This window comes from Etheostoma cragini, chromosome 24 (genome assembly GCF_013103735.1).
Source record: "Etheostoma cragini isolate CJK2018 chromosome 24, CSU_Ecrag_1.0, whole genome shotgun sequence".
NCBI lineage: Eukaryota > Metazoa > Chordata > Actinopteri > Perciformes > Percidae > Etheostoma > Etheostoma cragini.
This window is the reverse complement of record NC_048430.1, coordinates 2,484,007-2,504,441: the sequence shown is the minus strand read 5'-3', so window position 1 is coordinate 2,504,441 and position 20,435 is coordinate 2,484,007. Positions and strand designations below refer to the sequence as shown.

Here is a 20,435-nt window from a genome sequence, read left to right as displayed (position 1 = left end):
GCCTGAGGAGGTCAAATTAGCCAGTGTTTTACAAGAAGAAGAAAAAAGTAAATAATGTTAATGTCGTGACCCCTTAAATGTATAGCATGACCACTCATGTCCCAACCCCCAGGTTTGGGACCACTGTTTCAACACATTCCAGGAGTTATTTTTTGGTCTACACCCCTCCGACAACTTGCCTCAACTGCTTCTACTCAATTAATAATGTGCAACAGTTTGTACAGAAAACAAAGCTCTAATTGCAGACCTTAACATGAACATTTAGCTTGGTTAACAAGAAGCTGTTGAGAGGGAAAAGTGACACACAGAGCTGAGCGGGAGTCACGGGTTGGATTTTCCAGTAGAGCAAAAACCATCTGTGCCAAACTGAAAGGCCGCTATCGGCTGCATTTAATTCTGGAGGATATCCTGGTATTTCTGCTTCCTCTTTGATACATATCTTGGTCCAAAATTGTTGATTCAGTTGTCTAATTGTGCAGACATTACTTGTGTTCCCATGCTATACTGTATGATGGACTATAATATAGCTGATCAGCAATGTTTTTGTCAGATCTCATGGAGAAGATCAGTAGTTTACATGGATTAGAGTCCTTCATACAAACTGAGTGGTACAGTACACTCTTTTAACATTGATGCGGTTTGGGAAGAGCTTGACAAATTGCAGACTGGTTCACCAGGTTACCAGGCACATGTCAAACACAGTCATGCAAAGTGATGTCACATGACTGGGCAGGGCCTATAGGTGTGGTAGCTTGTCTGCTAAACAGGGATTACAGAGGCACCGACCTCTCTCTTCCTCCACATCCCTCCTCCTACCACTTCATAACACAGAAGACCAAAGTTAAAAGAGAATGGGAAGAATCTCTAGACACAGGTAAGTGTTAAATGGCTATTGATGCATTTAAAAATCAATTAAGAGTTTCTGAATGTTGTCAGAACAGAGAGACGAAGCCTTTTAAAAGCACTAATCCCTCTTACTCAAGACACAGTGTAAGCTTATTTGGAACTGGGCATTACTGCTTGAACAACATGGCTGGAACAGACAGGGGCTGCGTTGTCCTGGATGAGTACAGATACATTGTCTTTGGATAAAAATGGCTTTTATGGTGTCACTGTGGTTTTAATCTAATATATATTAACTATAGACCGGGCTCAGCTGATCAGAAAAGTATAAAGATTATTTCTGTTTCTGTCAACAGACCAATGGTCCTTGTGTTGATATAGCCTACTGTACTTTTGGAAAAAACTATTTATTAATGTAGCTTACTTTAATACTTGTATTTAGCATGCGTAGTACGATAAAGTAATAGGAACAAAGACATTAACAAATTAACAAGAAAAAATATTAAATTAATAACTAAATAATCAGCTGGTAAATTCAATATGGACTGGAAAAAATTGGACATCTAAAACAATACAGTGACATAAGGACAGAGACATTTATACAAGACATCATGGGCTAGACAAATACAGACAATGCATGAGCAATCAATGTGTGCAGGTGTAACTGTTAAGAAGGAGCTGTTTGGATATGAATTATGTGATGGAAGATAGTGTTCTGATGTGGGATGGCATTCCAAAACTGGGTGTATGTCGAGAAAAAAGATTTCTGACCAAAGTTGTTTTTACAATGAGGAAGTGGGATAAGTGCCTGTGAGACTGACCTTCAGTTCATTTCATAATATAATTGACAAATGTAACTTCTTCATTTTAAATGTGGCAATGCATTCAATCCACGAGTGAAGATGTCATTACATATGTACATTCAGTTTGGTTTCATTCAGCAGTGTATTTTCCTCAAAGGGTGCGCGCGTGGCAGTGGCACGCATGTGTTGATGAACAGATACACGCAGCTGTGTTGGCACGCTCCGGTGAACTCTTGGTTTAAAATACACCGAGGGCGTTGGCTTTAATGAAACTGTTTAAAGAGGCCGTTCCCGTGTCATGGTAAAGAACCACAGAAGGTCAAAGGTGAAGCCGTTCCTGGAGGGAGGCGAGGAGTGTCTCTCCCCCCGTCCGCAGCGCGTCTCGGCTGGGGAAGTTGCTCCGTGATTGGCAGGGAGACCCAGCAAAGTAGCGAGTGGGAGGCTCGGTAAGGGTTCAACACTGTGGACGTTTATTGCTCTTCCATGTGGAAATACATAGTGGTTGTTGGATTTGGATTCGGATGGTCATGATGGTTCAGGTTTGAGAACGAGGCTTTTCAGGTAACTGCTGACATTTAACGTAATATTTAGTTGTCTAACTGAGCGTTTGGCATTTCACAGACTTGGAACGGGAAAGAATGAATAGCATATCCTTCAGTGTTAAAAACAAAATGCAAGGGCTTCTTTGGACCAACAGACCTACTAAAAACAAAGATGAGGCACTCAGGTTTACTGGTATTGTGAAGGTTATATTTGTGTGTGTGTGTGTGTGTGTGTGTGTGTGTGTGTGTGTGTGTGTGTGTGTGTGTGTGTGTGTGTGTGTGTGTGTGTGTGTGTGTGTGTGTGTGTGTGTGTGTGTGTGTGTGTGTGTGTGAGGGAGAGAGCGCAATAGTTTTTCTTTGTATTTGTATTTGACCGGACAGTGAATTAGAGCTGATTGATGACTCCATTGCTGATTGGACAGAAATGAACAACCCTTTAGTCTTATAAAGAAAGTTTTGAAGCAGTGAGTCCTCACAAAAGTGAGCATTTGGTGTTTTTTTTTATTCATCTTTTATGATTGCACACAGAATTAATTTGGGTTTTAAACTGTCGGACGGAAGAAACATCACATCTGAATGTGTCAACTTGCTCTTAGGAAAGTTCTTCCCCTCCAGTGAGGTTTCCAGGTCCATCCATGCGAGTTAGAGTCAGGCCTTTAAATCTCATCCTTGGAAGGTTTTAGAGCAGCTGTTATACATTTCACACCGGCACCAACAGTCAGGAAACCCTGTCACTGACCACATGGTGTTCCTGCAACGATGGCTTGAACAACCACACCTCTCATCGACATCATTTGGGTGTGTGAGTTTTTTTTTCTGATGCTGAAAAGTGTAATTATTGAATATACTGAAAAAAATCCTCACTTTTCAGGCAGTTTACCTGACATTGGGAACAGATTCAGATCTGGAGAGGCTTTTAAATTCCCTTGTAGTCCATCAAGATGGATGAGCAGGCCAATCCATTGGAGAGAAACCACTCTCTGTCTGTGGTTCTGCCAGGGGGGCTGGAGAAGAATGCCACAGTGCATGGAAGGTAGCACATATTACACGCTTTTTTCCCCTAGGCTGTGTACAGATTTTGTACAGTTTCACAGGTAAAGTTCCATGACCATAGGTGTCTTTTAATTCTTACATTGAGTTTGCAGATGGACTTATCTCTGTTTTTCTTAAAGAAACTCCTGTAGAAAGACATTTAAATCTCTCTGGATCATAGTTTAATGATAAGCTTGCACCTTTAATACAATTAATTGATAACTTGTGAATTTCATGACTTTTAGCGAATATCAAGATGCAGGATTTTTATGGTCATTTCTTTTCATTGACTTGTTCTCCTCCTTAATAGTAAACCAGTGATGGACCTACTGGTGACCCTTTGTGCAAGTTACCATCTGAATCCGTCAGACTACACCGTTGAGGTTCTCTCGACCAACAAGAACAACATCAGCTTCAAACCAAACTCTCCTATTGGCTCACTGGAGGCGGAGACGATTGTGCTGAAGCCCAGAGGGATGGAGGAAAAGATCAGGAGGCAGTATATGCCTGAGGTAAAAAGACAGAAAGTTGTTTCTATTAACAAAAGCATCACTTAAACCATACCTAATGGGAAATTGATATTTATTGTGGTGTATTTTGAGCCGATTTTCATTCCATAGTTGCAGAAGATAAATGGAAGTTAGTTAGTTGAGGGCACCCATGCATAAAGGTTTACTCCTCGATGCAGGGGGCCCAGGTTCGACTCCCATCTGCGGCCCTTTGCTGCATGCCATTCCCCCTCTTTTTTCCCCCTTTCATTTTTTCAGCTGTCCTGACAATAAAGGTCAAAAAAATAGGAGAAATGCATGAATAACAGAAGGAAAAAGAAACTGAAGAAACAAATGAAAAAAGACAGACCGTATTCAAGCATATCATCTCAGCAAAGAGCTTTTTAGTGGAAACATTTCTTTGCAGGCATCTGTGCGTCTGTTGATCAACTACAATAAGTCCCATAAGGCCGTGGTGCGGGTGAATCCCAGAGTGCCCCTTGAGATGCTGCTGCCTGTCGTGTGTGACAAGTGCGAGTTTCAAGTTGAAACAACCGTCTTACTGCGAGACTCTCAGTGCCAAGAGCCGCTGGACCTGACCAAGACCTTAAATGAGCACGGACTGAGGGAAGTGTTTGCCAGAGACGCAGCTGGCCCCCAACACACACCCACCACACCTGAACCAGGTATGTTACAGGACACATTGATATATAAGCTTCTGTTCCCATACACAATGCATACATATTTTTATATGCTTTATATTACACACCCTCTCTACCGCTCAAAGGTTTTAGGTCACTTACAAATTTCCATTCCACTCTATTATAGACAGAATACCAGCTGATCTGTGTGGGTGGCTGATCTTTAATGCAGTATCTACAGTACATCGCCCGGTATCAGCAAGCATTCACCCAATGTATCAGTTTAAAAAATATCATCTTAAAAACTAACTGAAAAAACATTGCAAAACCTTTTTCACATATGTATACACATAATGGAATCTGACAACTGCTGCCCTGGGAGAGGGAAAGGGAGAGGGAGAGAGATCTCTAAATGAAATCAATCTCAAGTACTCAGGATTCTTACTGTAATGAGACACTGCTTACATAACCCAAGATGGCACCACAAAGTTTGTTTGTAGGAGGGTTGCACATTTCCTCTCAATATTATCAAAATCACAATATGGATTATTGTAATATGTTTTAAAGGCAAAACATGTGTTTAAACTACAAATCGTATCCTACAGACTAAAGGAAAACATCTTTATTCAGCACAGATCCTCACGAAAATCACACTATAATCATTTTAATTTTTTGAAAAGATGTAATATTGTTCAGTGAAAATTAGAAAGATGATACAATTGATACAATGACATATTTTCCTCATATTGTTTAATTATTTTCTAGTTTTTACCTTGATTTTTGTCATTTTGGTGCTCTGACAAAACACAGAGGTCATCATGGCCTATTTGAAATGTTTAGCAGATGTTACATTTCTACAGAATACCTACTTCTATATATAGTGTATATAACTAGATATGTATACCTGCCAATACTGTTCACCCTGACCTGATAATGGTTTAGTTTTCTGTGTGAAACAGCTGTCACGCCAACAGTGGTCATCTCCCCCCCTCCAGTACGAGGTAACACATTCATTCAGTCTCAGAATGATTCAGTCTGTCTGGTTCATACCGATCAAGATCTTGTATTTGTTGTATAGACGTGGCAACGAAAGAAAAGAAACCGAAGGACAACACAGGATTCCTCAGCTTATTCCGAAAGAAGAAACAAGCAGAAATGGTACAGTGTGTTGTCAGCTGGAGGGAGCTGTGTGAATCTTCACTATGTTTTCATAACCTTCTCTTTGCTTGGGACCAAATATCTTCCCTTTCCCTCTCTGTAGGACGGGGCGAGGAGTGCCCCAGCTTCTCCTGGGTGCAACAAACCAGGGGGAGTCATTATGAAAGCGCAGGGTGTTTCCACTTTTACCACTCTGCCGACTGATATGCCCAAGAAGAGACGAGCCCCTCAGCCGCCCATGGGTGCATCCCAGAGCGTCCCAAACAACCTCGCCACCTGTCACGTAGGAGGATCACAGGTGGGTTGGCGGTGGGGAGTAGAGTCTTCTATTCTTGTTGTTGTTCTTCCTCTTTTTTCTCCTACTTCCTCCCTCCATTTCTGTTTACATGTGTAAGCTAAAGACACATTTTATTTACTGATCTTTAGAACACACTAATCTCTCGCCTTGTTATCATGTACTGTAAATAGTTCTGTCATTTGTTAATTGCCTGTTGTTGTTGTTGTTGTTGGGATGTTCTTTTTTTTCCATTTTTTGTTTTTCCATTTTAATGTTCCTGTTTAGAGAACCTTGGTTTTTCTTTTGTACAGCACTTTGGTCAGCTTTCATTTCATGTGTTTATTTATAAGGACGGCGCACATTCATTAACATTTCTGTAACTGTGCCAGTGTTAGCCAGTTGGCTAAGTTTCAACTGCAGTCCTTAAGCTGGGTTTTCAATGTGCTGAATGTGCTTACTTACTTCACCACCAGGGCAAGGACGTTTGTATGTTTGTTGGTCTATTAGTCATCAGAATACCTCAAACACTATTTAATAGATTTCAGTAAAATCAGATGAAAAAATAGAGCACAGGGGCATTTCCATTTTTGGTATTTATAACTCTCAATGTCTCTCAAACCATGAAAAAACAGTTGGAAAAACATGAGCTCACCTAAAGTCATTGTCTCTCTGTAGAGGTCTGCAGAATGCACCATCAGGAGTACCAAGAGGAGGGCCCCTCCCCCTCCCGGTGCAAACACCCAGCAGGAGCTGCATGCACACGCAGAGGTTAAAGGTAAAACCTTCACTGATGATTGATGGCCCTTGAGCTTTAGTGGTTGACATTTAAAAGAAGGGCTACTGGAAGCTATGGCTGGGGATTGCTCAAAAATCTTTGATACCAAGGGCTGTGTCTCAAATCGCGCACTTCCGTTAGTGCACTTTGTACACTATGTATTTACTTGCATAGTGCGTAAAATTTGACTTAAGTCATTAACTTAGATACCAGTTCCTGAACGGTATATTTTTCGATACCGATTTTTATCAGATTTTATTTTTATCGGATTTTGAAAATCCATTTCAACAAAAATAAACTACACATGAAGGCACATGTTATCATTTTTCAGCTACTACTTGAGTTACGTCCAGTTTTTCCTGCATGTCTCTTTGACGTGTAATGCTAGACAGCCAATCACAGACATTGGTAGAGCTTGGCAGAAGCGTGCTGCAGGCTAATTGGCTCACTGTTACTGTGCGATTTACTACTTGAGGTATTGAGATTTGTTATTGAATGACGAGGCATTTTCAATACCTGATACTTTAGAGGCAATTTGGTCGGTGCCCAGCTCTACAGGATCCTGTGCTGGACACATTTCATTTTCAGTATGAATGAGATATGATTGAGTTCTATTGGCTATTTAAAGGTAAACATTAGGGTCAGTACCATTTCACAATAGTCAACGCAGAGTTAAAATTAATACAGGGTAATCAACTGGTGAGATTTCTGTTTATTTTGCCATGTGCTGGTGATTGTGAAGGCAGCATCGTTGACATGGCAGAGGATATGAAATATGCTGGTAGGATAATCCCAATTGACCTTTTACAGTATTTCCGTGGAAATCAAATGGGTTTAGAGTGGGGCGAATTCTTGTATCTGCCAAATCCTCACGGCTTCAGCCAGTGCCACGCGAGTTCAAGAGAGATTGAAGTTAAATCAAGATTAAGATATGAACGCGGCTACCTTCAAACAAGAAGATTTAACAGTTAAATCCAACGCAAAGCGCAGCTTTTATCAGTCAGAACAATTTAACCCTGCTCAGGGCAATTAAAGTGACCCGGGGAGCCTTGTTCAAAGAACACACTGGCTGCAGTCTGTTCCAAGATAAATCCCTCTATTGTCCAAGCTTTCATTTCCGTGCATTAGTCAGTCTGGTACGCTTTCCCCACCTGGGTCCACATTTTCTCCTTCTACTGATTTGCTTTCACGACCTGAATGGACAATGACCGTTTTTTTTATTTGACGTAGGTTATTAGTGATCTGCAATTAAATGAGAAACTCTTCATTGTGCGCTCGGGCGGCACAGGTTTAAAAAAAAGGCAAAGTGGAAGAAAAGAGAAAGTGAAGTCTAAAGTTTTAGTGTACCAATTATCTGACTTAATTGCCCTCCACAGTGTCAGTGTCTTAGTATACTCCCTTGTTTTCTTTTAGCCATGATAGTGCAACACACTGCTGAGTTGATATTAATCCTCAGCTAAAAAAAACCCAACTCCCAGCCAAGAGTTGATGATCGCATTCTTGATCCTGTCCTCCCACACTTACATAATTACGGTTCTATATGGCATTTTCCTTTTAGACCAGAGATCTTCAACAGGGGGTCTGCGAGCCCTAGGGGTCCTTACAGTCAGTGCAGGGCGGCTTCCAAATTATTGTCAATTTTTGAAGGTTTTTTTCAAACATTTAAAGTTCTTTACATAGTTCCAACATATTTTTTAGCAAATCTACAAATCCCCACTGATGATAGGCTTACTGGCCTATGGGTAAGGTAGTCACTAAGATAGCCACACACAAATATAGTTAACCCTAAGTCATCTTACCCACTGTTTGTATGTGTAACATTAAAAATGATTTAAAAAGTACTTCATGCAACAATTATTTGAATAGCTTGGCATTCTAAGCAAAGAAGGTGCAAAGGCTCTAGGGCACGCTACACGTTATTATAGGCCCAGATTAATATGCAGCATCATTTTATATAATGTATGTAGTAGGGGGTCCTTGCTCCCTCTTTATTTCAGTCAAGGGGCCCTTGGCTTATAACCCTTGAAGACCCCTGCATTAGATGTAAGACATTTAGTCAGTAGTTTTATAGTTGATACTTTCTTACCAAACTGGCTTTTGCGTCAGTATGGGACTTCCCTGTAAACTGGAGTTGTGACTGAGGCTTTTTCTCCTCCCTGCTTTCAGACTCTGTGTTACCTGAAGGGGGTGATTGAGGGCTGCTGCTCCTGTCTCCTTTTCCTCTCCTCCTTCCACCATGTCTATTCCTCTTCTCCGTCCTCCTCCTGCGTTGGCCTCTTCTTCCTCCTTCCCGTCTTAGTGTCTTTACTGGATGTCTGTCACTGTTGCCTGCTGCACCTCAATGCTATTTATTTGTCCTGTTTTTATTTTGTCTGTGTATTCTACTCATCCTTTTGTCATTTCTTTTGGAAATTCTGTAAGTTTTCTTCTTTTGACTTAAGTTTTTTGTCCTTTTTTTTGTATGTTTTCCTTTCAATTCACTCAATTTCATTTTTTTTTTTTAAAGATTATTTTTTGGGCATTTTAGGCCTTTATTTGATAGGACAGTTGAGGACATGAAAGGGGAGAGAGAGGGGGAGTGACATGCAGCAAAGGGCCGCAGGCCGGACTCGAACCCGGGCCCGCTGCGTCGAGGAGTAAACCTCTATACATGGGCACCCGCTCTACCAACTGAGCTATCTGGGTGCCCTCAATTCACTCTTTTGATACATATATAATGAATTATAATTTTTCCAAACCCCTTTATAAAATGATTTATTTTTTCTTTTTCCGAATTGTATTTTAATGTACCATGTTCACTTGTTTCTTGTCTATATGTCTACTTATTCTATAGTGATGTGATAAATATATTTATCTTTCCTTTATCATTATTTTAGACATGTTTTCTTTCAAAATGTAAAGTTTTACAATTTTATATGCAGGGTTTAGTTATTATTTAGATATTTATTATTTTATTAAAATAAAATTGGAAGCAATTTAACTCTAATTGATTTCATTTTTAAAATGTGTTTAGGACTAAAAGGGTTGAAAGTGGAATTTGTTCTGAGAATTGAGTCACATGTTCTTTTGTTACCTGTTTTGTTTGTTGTATTGAAAGAGTTATATATAATAGAAGTTTATGGTGCAGAATGTCTATTGGAAATACAGCAATTTCTTTAAAAGCACATCTCCTAAAGTTTTCTGTGAGGTTTCAACATTTCAAGACTTCATTAAAACCCTAAATATGAATAATTCAGCCTTTCCTGTTTCTCCAGGGACTGTAGATTCCCTAAACACTGTGGAGGAGCTGAGTGAAACCGCTGAGTCACACTCTGTAAACCTATCACTCCCCTCATCTTCATCACCCCATCAATCACATCCACGGTCATCCTCCTCACGTCCATCATTTGCTCATCTGCACAAAGTGGCTGATCCATATCTCCCTTCGTTTCGAGGGAAAGACATATCTGACGCCCGCTCTGCTCTAGCAAAGGTCCTGACATCCTCTGTGTCCAAAGGAACTCTGACCAAACGTCTGAGGAAATCTGCCACATTCACTAAATCCTACAGTGGCTCCTCCTTTATGTCTGTGTCTCAGAAGTGTTCTGATAATGGGGTTTTCTGTGCAGAACCTGAATCTGTTCTAACATCCAACCTCCCTACTGAGAATGAGTGGGACGATCCCACCCAGAGGAAAGGAATGACCACGTTCAAAGTGGTCCCCTTGAATAAACAGCAGTCCCATAATGCTGCACTCACCCCAGACCAAATAACAGAAGAAGATAACCCTGAGATTAGGGGAAATCTAAACGAGACTGAGGATCCATGTTCTCCTGACAGATCAGTAACTGAAACACCTTTGCAGAGTCCAGAACCCTTTGCTGAGGACAAAACGGAGACTGAAACAACTTCGCAGAGTCCATACCTGTCTTCTGAGGACAGATCAGAGACTGAAGCAACTATTCAGAGTCCAGATCCCTCTTCTGAAGATAAGACAGAAACTGAAACACCTTTGCAAAGTCCAGACCCTTCTTCTGAAGACGAGATAGAAACTAAAACACCTTTGCAAAGTCCAGACCCCCCTGCTGAGGACAAGACAGAGACTGAAGCACCTTTGCAGAGTCCAGAACCTTCTTCAGAAGAGATTGAGGCTTCTGACAAGCCAGCTTCTCTTCCACCTCCACATGATTCAGACTGTTGGGATAGTCCAGTCTCGTTTCTTTCTGACGTTGGGGACGCGGTTAAAAAGCAAACGGAAAAGGAGGAACCTGAAGTCCCATGTGAGGCATCACTAGCAGCACCGGCAGATTGCCGCGATGGAGAACTCGGCAGTGACAATCAGACCAACTCAGCAGACCAGACGGAGTGTCAGAGCCCCAGTGGACAGTCCGTCAGTACAGAAGTGGGCCGTTGTGCTTTGTACTCTTATGAAAAAGAAGTCAAGGGGGAAGTGGTACAACAAGAGGAGGACTTTTTCCCTCCCCCTCCTCCACCTATCTTCTTTGATGAAGACATGGAGGCCATAGAGGAGAAGAGAGGAGGTACTAGAGCTTCCTCTCTGCCTTCCAGATTTGCACAGGCGGTAGCAATGGCCGTGCAGAGGTCCCGTCTCCAGAGTCATGGCAAAGGTTCTGGCCCTCCGGCCACCATTGGTCCACACAGTACACTTCCCTCATCACCCAGGTCCACATACCAATATGGTGAGTACCACTGACCAGCTATTGTTATAATTAAATCTCTAGAGCAGTCCACTAACACTAAAAAGTCTCCAAAGAGATAATCTGCAAATTGTTGCTGGCCTTGAAAACCTGTTTGTGCCAACGGCTTCTTACTAGAGCTGGGACAATATGCTTTTGTCCCAAATCGATTTATTCACAACACATAGGTGCCAATTGGATTTCGCATGGTGATTTTCATTTCTTGCGATTCAATGGCATTTAGCATTGAAATTTCCTTTTCCTTCTTTAACAAAAAAATACAAAAGGCAAATAATACACTTCTTGAGACAAAACATCATGAGACATTTATCTTTCAAGGCATTTATTTCATTTGTAAGGAAATACATAGTACTTATGTACATAGTACCTAGTATTTTCTGCTTCTGGTCAGAAAAGAGATGTTGTCGCAGTCAGCAGCACCGTATAAACAAACTATTTAGGTGAGTCATTGGGAAAAGAAAAGAAAATGTTATTGCAAAAACCATTGCACCACCAAAAAAAAGTCATGATACATAAGATTTTTTCCCCCCGCCCCTACTTCTTACGGGGTCCTACATTAACAACATTTGGGTTGTGACAATGACAGCACAGCATAATCATGTTCAGTAGAGCAGGACTAACTTGTAGGTGTGTGTTTTTTATTGTTTCAATGAAACTTCTCAGTACACACACAATTCTAACATTGAAAAAAAGATTTTTTTTTTGGCTTTCTTGGCATGGATACGAGCCGACATGGAGACACAAGTATATTTCTGGACATTTGATGTCTGACTGTCCATGACCATATGTCCTGGGGCCCTTTTTATTCCCTGCCTATAGATGATAATATGTCTCTGTTTTGAATCTCTCCCTGCTGCAGGTGCCTGACTGCTCCCTCTCACGGCGGGGAATAGAAGTCCTTGTTTAGGGTGAAGCATCCGAGCGAGGACACCAGTCTCAGTGTTTAAATCACTTAAACACAATGTCGGCTGAATAACAAGACAAACTGCATCAGTTTTATGACAACAAGCAGCTGACTTGGTTTGTCTGATTTATTTTTTTATTTGTATTATCTCTTTTGTGCAAGACACCTCATTGTCTCATTTTACATTGGACTTCAAGTTCACAGGTTGAACATAAACATTTTCTGTTGTCAGTAAGCCAAATGTACAGGACATGAGTTGTTGAACCGACAATGTTTTGTTTTCTTTTTTCTTTTCTTCCTTTTGAATTTTCATTGAAGATGTGCCAAGGCCGGACTCAACGCTGACGTGAGAGCTTTTTAGTTTGTGTTCATGTAAAACAAAAGAAATGTACTCGCAGTAATATGCTTATTCTATGTTTGTGCCAGAATTAGTTTTTTTTTTTTTTTTCCTGAGGGTGTACATTTGTGTGCTTCATGACATTTATAATGCAGTAAAACTCATGAACTTAGTTTCAGACTGGTTTGTTGTTCAGTCACCAGGTGGCAGAAGAGCATTATTTCCACAAAAAAAAAAAAGGGAATATCTTGACAATGTCCATTTGTGAGGTCTTCTTTATCATGAGTTCTGGTGGATGTATTACAAGTGACACACTTTTTATAATTTTTAATGAAAAAAGCAGTAGTATATTGTTTTCTTATTACTCAGGAATGTTAACATAAAACCATATTCTAATATTTAATTACCAATAAACGTCTTAGTAATTCTTTCCATCTCTGCCAAATCAATTTCGAGGAATAAAAAACAGTGCCTTTTATATGATTAATGGGGACATGAGAATTTTTGCAATTTCCAGCAACAACACCCAAAACCATCCTTGGAAGCATCACTTTTATGCCAAGCATCTAAACACCTTCCTGAATAAACTTAGTCCACTTTGCTCACATGCACACACTGTTATGTCTTTAACAGACCCATACCTCAGGGCAATACTGCAGCGCTATACTTGGGTGCCAAAAGAATTCGCACTACTATATGTATTGATCCAGCCCTGGCCTTGGAGGAACTGCATGGAGCTATGCGAGGTAGAGACCTAGCCAGAATCGCCTGTGGCTAAAGCTCCATGTTTGCCAGGCCGGACTGAGTGGGCTTGCTTCAAGACTTTCTCTCTCTCACATTCCTCGCTTCACCTGAGGAGAGAGAGAGAGAGATAGAGGGAGAGAAAGAGGACGGGTTGCTGGTGGATGATGGGAGGTGACCGTTGACCCTGTCGTGTTTCTGCGGCGCTCCCCTCAGAGGGGGCGCCCGGCCCTCAAGGGCACAGCCGTGTCACAATGCCGTTGTCATGGAGAATGCCATTACCACCCCTAAGGGAGAAAGCCATGTCTAACGTTTTTCTCTTCTTTTTTTTGAAAGTCTGTGGAAAAAGAAACACATGCTGGAGAGAAGCTCTTTTTCAGCCCAAAGCAATGATATCCAATGTAAGTGACAACTCTGGCATTATCCTTTTTAGCAGTGAAAGGTTGCATTTCAACCTGAGCAGCAAAGCTCATGAGTATGCAGACAAAAGAAAGCTGGATTCATAATGCAATGTAAAATGAAATGCTACTCTGTCATGTACGTTTATGATCCAGCGCGTGGCACAAGACGCTCTCAGCACAGATGAACCTTTGAACAAAAACAGAAGTCCACACAAAGAGCTTTGGTTGAGTATTGTCTCAGGAGACGCTGTGGACAAAGATGGTATTCAGAATTGTGGAGGACACTCCAGTCACATGAACACATCCTGGTTCAGACAAACGGATGAGGAGGCCGTGGTATGGAGGCACTACCACACAATGGATCACTCTGTTCATACACACCTGAACAAACATGGATCATTTGGAAACAACTGCCCATGCGTTTAAATTGAGCTCAGGTTGTGTGTATATCATAGCCATGTATATTTATACACACATGGCTATAATATGGCTAGTACATATACTGTACATGATATACAGTATGTGGACATTTGTATATTTTACATGTCCACATACTATTATCATGCACTCAATTTAGCAACATATTAATCACCTTACCCGACCCATACTACAACTACAAAATAAATTGAAAAACACGTTTTGACAGAGAAATACAAAGTACATAATAAATAGATTTATATTAAAAAATACATAAAAACAATAACATTGGATATTCAATAAAGAAAAATACTTAATTAATAATTTATGGTGGGAAGAAACCGGAGCACCCATAGGAAACCCACGCAAACACGGGGAGAACATGGAAACTCAAACCAAGAACCTTCTTGCTGTGAGGCAGCAGGGCTAACCACCGTGCTCCGAGGGACAATCCTTATTATTATTATTATTATTATGTAGCCTAGTCCCTTCTGCTTATTAAAATTTCCATACAAAGCATGTCAAAAGATAAGTTGTTGGCTTGATACTCAAGGAATATTAATTGTAATAATTTAGGGCAACGGGGTATTTCTATATTAAGTGAATGGCAGAGTGGAAGCACCCACAACTGTGCAACAGCAGGACATTCCCAGTGTATTTGTAAAAAGAAAATGATGTAAGAGTTTGAAATCTATTAGTTGTTGAGCAGAATTGTTTTGTTGTTTGTTGCAAACTGTTTGAAAGTCAATGTCATTAGATTACAGCATTACAGATCTGGTGGGAAGGAAAAGTCTTTTGACTTGATTTTAACAGGAGTGCAATAAGGAAACTAGGAGTTGGTTTCCCAAAGATGGACTGTGACCATGGCTTTTGCATCTGTTGCACAAAGCTGTTTAGTTCTCAACTGTTTCAGGACAAATTGGCCTTGAATTCTGGGTAAATAAAGAAAAAGTAATTAGTTTTTTCTAAAAAAAAGAATAAATATTTTTTAAAAAACTGTTAAGAAGATGAAACTTTATCATTTGTCATATACAATCAGACAGTAAAATAAAGTGGAGTTCAACCAAGCATTAGGAGCAGTTTGACAGCCACATACCGTCCGGGGAGCAAACTGGGGTTCAGTGGTTTTGCTGTGACACTTTGACATGTGACCGGAGGGAGCCAGGGGATCGAACCGCCAATGTCGTGGTTGAGGGCCGACCCGCTCTATCTCTGATTCACAGCCACCCAAACATGGCCGACCGAGTCAACGCGTCAAACTCGTCAGCTCTGTTCACTCCAGCGGAAAACGTTTTCTTCCTGGAAGATTTTACAACAACGACAAACCACAAATTCATTTACAGCCACTGGTCAACAGTGTCTTATTGTTACCATGGAAGCATGGCCCTTACTTTAAAAAAGTCTCTATTTTCTTAAAAACATCTGTCTTGGAATCGAATCATTTTAAAGCCAAATTAATACTGGTTTTACAATACACACTAGTCTAACATCTCTTTGTAGATCATTTACTTCAAGAAGACTCATATAGTTTAGATGGAAGTTGTGAAAGTGAAGTAAGCAAAGAATTGGGCATTTTAAGCCTTTATTTTCGACAGGACAGCTTAGACTTGAGAGGGGAGAGAGGGGGGAGTGACATGCAGCAAAGGGAGTTGAACCTGCAGCCGCCGCGTCGAGGACTAAGCCCCTTTATATGTGTGCACGCTCCACCTGGTGAGCTAGCCAGTCACTGCAAAGCATTTCTTTGACACAGATATGTATAATAAAAAATTTCTTGAGGCATTGCATGACATTTAGAAATCATTAAACCTTCTCATCCCTCTTGTCATCCCACTTATGTGATAAGACATGGATACCTTTAATACTCCACTGAGAAAAATTAAAATTCCACACATATGACTTGGCCCACACACTGTAGCTCACTGCGAGTACACACACAAAAAGATCCCACTAAGCTCAGATCAATAACACAATAGTTGGCCCACACAAACAGCGGTAATGCACATTTATCATTTATTTATTCCTTCATCTCTTCATTCATCTCTATTTAGCTATCCATCAGATACATCTATCTGCCTTGTGGTTTGAAGATGCCCACGAGCTGGTAGAAGCCAGAACGTGATTATAAAACAGTGAGTAGGCCCGAGGCGTGCCTCACTAGATCCACAGTGTCTGCATGTGTGTCGGGGGCGCACATGTGCATTGTAAACTACTAATATATGTGTGTTTACATGGCACCTCCATGCTAGAAATAATCAATAGATGAATCACCCAAAGCAGTGTAGCTCTCCACAGGCAGTGTTGTGCAGCCTAATGCTATTCTTTCCATTCACCTTGGGAATGGCATCCATCAGGCCTCCCCCCAAAGTGAGGTACGGCTGCCTAAAACATCAGCACTGCTTGAGGGGCTGCTTGGAAAGTGATGCAGGGAGAGCACAGTTGACCTCTCACCTCCTCCGTGTTCGCGCTCGCTTCCCTCCTCTTTGGCGGAGCGGCAAATCACAGAGTTCCTGCCTCATTGGCATTGTCAGGCGCTTACAGTAGTGTTTATCTGCATTGTGCTGGTGGTTAACTGGTTCAAATGTTATGGAAATGATATTTACCTCTTTTTTGATCCTGTAAACTCCAAACAGGCAGGCCTTTTTTCCCCCTGGTTGAGGGAAGACGGACTTAAAGAGGCGCTATAAATACAAACAACAGGAAAAAATAGCTGTCCAAAACTGAACTGCATGGTAAAATCAATCCCATTTGAAGGCTCTCCACTGCAACTCAAGCCTTTTAAATCATGGTCCACTGTTGCTTATACGCTAAAGGACATAGTGAAACCTTTTTGTTTTTTTTACACAAACCACAAAGTCAAGCCGGTTTGATTGATGATGCTTGGGAGCACTATATAAAATAAGCAACTAGGAACAAAAGCAGAAGCAGCGTTTGATGGCTGAACGTACAGTAGACGGCCCCTTTTGCTCTGTGATAGATAGTGGACAAGCCCTATCTTTCTATCATTTTTCTTCATTCATTCCTTATCACTGAATCCTGAGAGAAGGGGAAAAAAGTGTAACTCTTCTCTGTGATGAATGGTCAACGTCTCCGATTCAATGCACTGACAAACTGACACAATCACCGCAGTTAATTTGTCACCGGGGGCTGTTGCTTGATCAAAACAGACGAGCCTGCCCTCTGATTCTATACAGTGAAACAAATGGGCACTTAAATGCTAAACAACGCTTTTTTTCCCTCGTTCTGATCTGTCGCCCTCTGTGTGTATCTCTGCTGCTCAACTCTAATCACTCACTGATCCCAGCCCGTTGTCCGTAATCTCACTGAGAACTTTGCTGTAATGAAGCTTAGACTGACAATGTAGTGCTGATTAATAACCAAGAGGGGGCACAGTAATCCCTGCTTCACATCAGGGACGCTGAGAAAGGCCTGAGAATTACATTGGCTTTGATATTAAGATATAAACCCTGGACAGTCAACAATTATTGGGAAAGTTGTTGCAGATTAGGTTTTTACTTTACTTTAAATTATCCCAACAGCTGTAATTACCTTGTGTTAATGAATGTGTACATTTAGTAAGGAAGCTTTATTTTGAGGTTTTAGGATGTGATTAAGAGCTATGTGGGACTCCACTGCACCCCAAATTCTTTGTATGATACGCCAAACTTGGGATTGTGTACCAACACATGATCAAACAGCCTGCTATTTTACAGTAAGAAGCCGGTATGCTGACTCTAACAGAAACTGTTGACTCTCCTTTTCAGTCTTTAATTACACAAAAAGAACAAGGCAGTTATATGAAATGTTGACTATTTTCCACATAGTTTTGTTTCCCAGTACTGTATCCTGTGAATATTTCAAGAACTGGCTCAGAGTGACATGTATTTCTTCTTTTGTTTAAAAATGTACAGCATCAGTAGGAACAAGTGAGTGTTTTACCTGATTTACAGAACAACATGACACCGATCCGGTATTGAGATTGGATTTCGACCCCGATATTGACAAAATATCTAGTATTTAATTTGTATTTTTTTCCCTCCGTCACAGCACATTCATCAGCAGTGCGTGTGTTGCATGCTGGACAAGTGGAGTAAACCGTAACATGTGTGGAGAAATTTCACGCTTGCCACGCCAACTGGTTTGTCGGCTATTTGCAATGTCTGCAAAGTAATGTTACGAGGGCTGGTGGTAGTACTGCAAAGTACAATACTACCAGTTTACCAAGCACATCCAAAAGCACCACGCAAATTTTGTAATAGTTAGAAAAGTAATGTTCAGATAAGTCCGATGCCTTTAGTCTCTTCCACATGGTGGAAGAACGGTGGTATCGGGTATCGATATCGGGTCTGAAAAAGTCAGATCGGTGCATCCCTAACTAGTCATGGGTTGTGTCATTAAGTGCTACTTTTTACAGGCTTATTTGCAAGCCTCTTTATGGAGCCACAGCACTCAGCAGCATTCCTTAAAAAGATACTAGAGTTTTTATTCTTCTCTTTCTTTCTTTTGTCTGTCATCATTAACAATTCATCTCTTTTCCTGGATGCTAAAACAACAACAAACAGAACAACAGCTCAGATAATGTATTCAGTCAAAAGCTCATTGTCTAGGGGAGGAGGAGAGGGGACAGCGAAAGTGTGCACTGGAATGAGACAAGAGAGCACCCCGACAGGGAGAGGCTCAATGTCACTCCGCAGCATGGCAGGAAGGAAGAAAAACAAACGCCAGAAGGGGGAACAAAAAAAGAGAGGAACGTTCAGTTTGTAAGTCATAAAAGCCCAATTAGAAGCATTAGTGTCCTCAAATGGAGGATAACAATGAATAATTTGTGACTGCAATTTCTTTTTATGACTGATTGTGCCATTAATGTGGATGACAAAAAAGGATAGATTTTTAAGAAGGGCTAGTGAAAAAAAAGCTCTCAATGCAGAAAAAAACATCAAAAATTCAAGGTTACATGAATATGGTGCCAAATCTGCACCCTGGCTGTACATTGACTCAGCTGCCTTACTTTAAGTCTCCTCACTCCCCCACGTCACCCCTTCATTTGGAGTAGCTCGACCCTGAATGTCTCCGGTGTGAACCAGTGCCCCAGCTTTCACATTACGCCACAATGGATCCTGACTCATTCAATTTAAAGCCTTCAAGAAAGCACAATACAAGGCAAATTAGCAGCTATTATTTAGACACTTCCATGCCCCCCAATTTGAGGTTATATGACAATTAGTTACATTTGTCTCCGCGTTCTCTGTGGTTGTCCTGTTCTCTGTAACTTACATAGGCCTCTTCAACTGGGTTTTCATATTAATGTCTTTAATTTTTCTCATTTAAAACTTATTACGGCACATCAAATCCACAGTGTTCAATGTGTCAGGCTTTTGTATTGAAAAATAACACGCTACACAATTGGGTCATTATCTTCATAAAAGCTCTAAAAAAAGATGTTTTTTTTCTTTGAACTGCTGTGACAGATATTCAGGTAGGAGTTCCGAGGATTCACACATGGACTGGACCTAGCGTTAAGTCTCTGTAGGGTTTTCCAGTTGAATGAAATTAATAGAGCACTTCACAGTATTAGCATTGGACTCTTAAAACTTTTTTTGGACTCCAGAGCAGCAGGGTGTGGAGGTGGGTGTGGAGGAGGGCGTGGTTTTCAATCAGCTGCAGAGGAGACAGGTGTGGGGGTGGGGCATTAGAGCAGTGCCAGGTGTGTTAACTTACACAGCTGGTTCTTGTTGGCCTGATTAAACTCTCCCTTTATATTCAGTAGTACGGTAGACCTTCAGGTGACCGGTGGAATGTAACCTTCTACACTAGTACATTAACACTACTCTATAAGTACTGTCGCCTGCTGTATTTTTATGGTACTTTACTTGAGTCTTTTTTTTTTCATGCCACTTTCTACTTCAACTCCACTACATCTCAGGTGAATGACTAAATTGTAAGTTTTACACCACTACAATAATCTGACAGCTTTGCTTTACGAATTAAAGTTTTTTATACAAAACGGTATTTAAAAAAAAAGTTGTTTTATTTTAAATTCAACTACCTGCAATAAATAAGCCTATAAGTCCAGCTGAAATGATAAGACCATTAACCCTTGTATCGTCGTCACTTTGGGACCCCCTCGTGTCCCTCGGGTCAAATTGACCCGGGGCTTATTTGGGTTTTAAAAACAATTTTGAAACAAAACTTTACTTAATAATCTAACAAATATAATCTTTATCTCAAAGTCAAACAATTGACATAACATATGTTTAGGGAATGCAATCAGTCTCTACTAGAACACAATTAAAAACGGAAGTATGATTTAGTTTTGTCATAAGGTTATAATTCATGTTAAAAATCCACCATGGAAAAATCATAAGTGGTCATATCCAGAATA

At 40.7% G+C, this 20,435-nt stretch overlaps 1 protein-coding gene across 3 annotated transcripts; it reads left to right on the top strand.

Moving 5' to 3' along the window:
• The first annotated feature begins 742 nt into the window (after window positions 1-742).
• cobll1a (cordon-bleu WH2 repeat protein-like 1a) lies at window positions 743-13,098 on the top strand. 3 transcript variants are annotated; one of them, XM_034864447.1, is made up of 11 exons: window positions 743-874; window positions 3,060-3,221; window positions 3,531-3,732; window positions 4,136-4,394; window positions 5,309-5,350; window positions 5,428-5,507; window positions 5,611-5,805; window positions 6,460-6,559; window positions 9,814-10,415; window positions 10,467-11,238; window positions 12,116-13,098. In XM_034864447.1, the coding sequence occupies exons 2-11, from the start codon at window positions 3,130-3,132 to the stop codon at window positions 12,121-12,123; spliced, it is 2,352 nt and encodes a 783-aa protein (XP_034720338.1). In that variant the 5' UTR covers window positions 743-874; window positions 3,060-3,129; the 3' UTR covers window positions 12,124-13,098. The 3 variants fall into 3 exon arrangements, with proteins under 3 accessions (XP_034720338.1, XP_034720335.1, XP_034720337.1); XM_034864444.1 differs by having other exon boundaries at window positions 9,814-11,238; XM_034864446.1 differs by lacking the exon at window positions 743-874 and adding an exon at window positions 2,068-2,207 and having other exon boundaries at window positions 9,814-11,238.
• The last annotated feature ends 7,337 nt before the right edge of the window (window positions 13,099-20,435 follow it).

Coding starts and splice junctions, on each gene's coding strand:
- cobll1a (XM_034864444.1), top strand. CDS start 3,130: ATGGATGAGCAGGCCAATCCATTGGAGAGAAACCACTCTCTGTCTGTG. Junction 3,222..3,530: donor AATGCCACAGTGCATGGAAG/GTAGCACATATT, acceptor CCTCCTTAATAG/TAAACCAGTGATGGACCTAC. Junction 5,806..6,459: donor GTCACGTAGGAGGATCACAG/GTGGGTTGGCGG, acceptor GTCTCTCTGTAG/AGGTCTGCAGAATGCACCAT.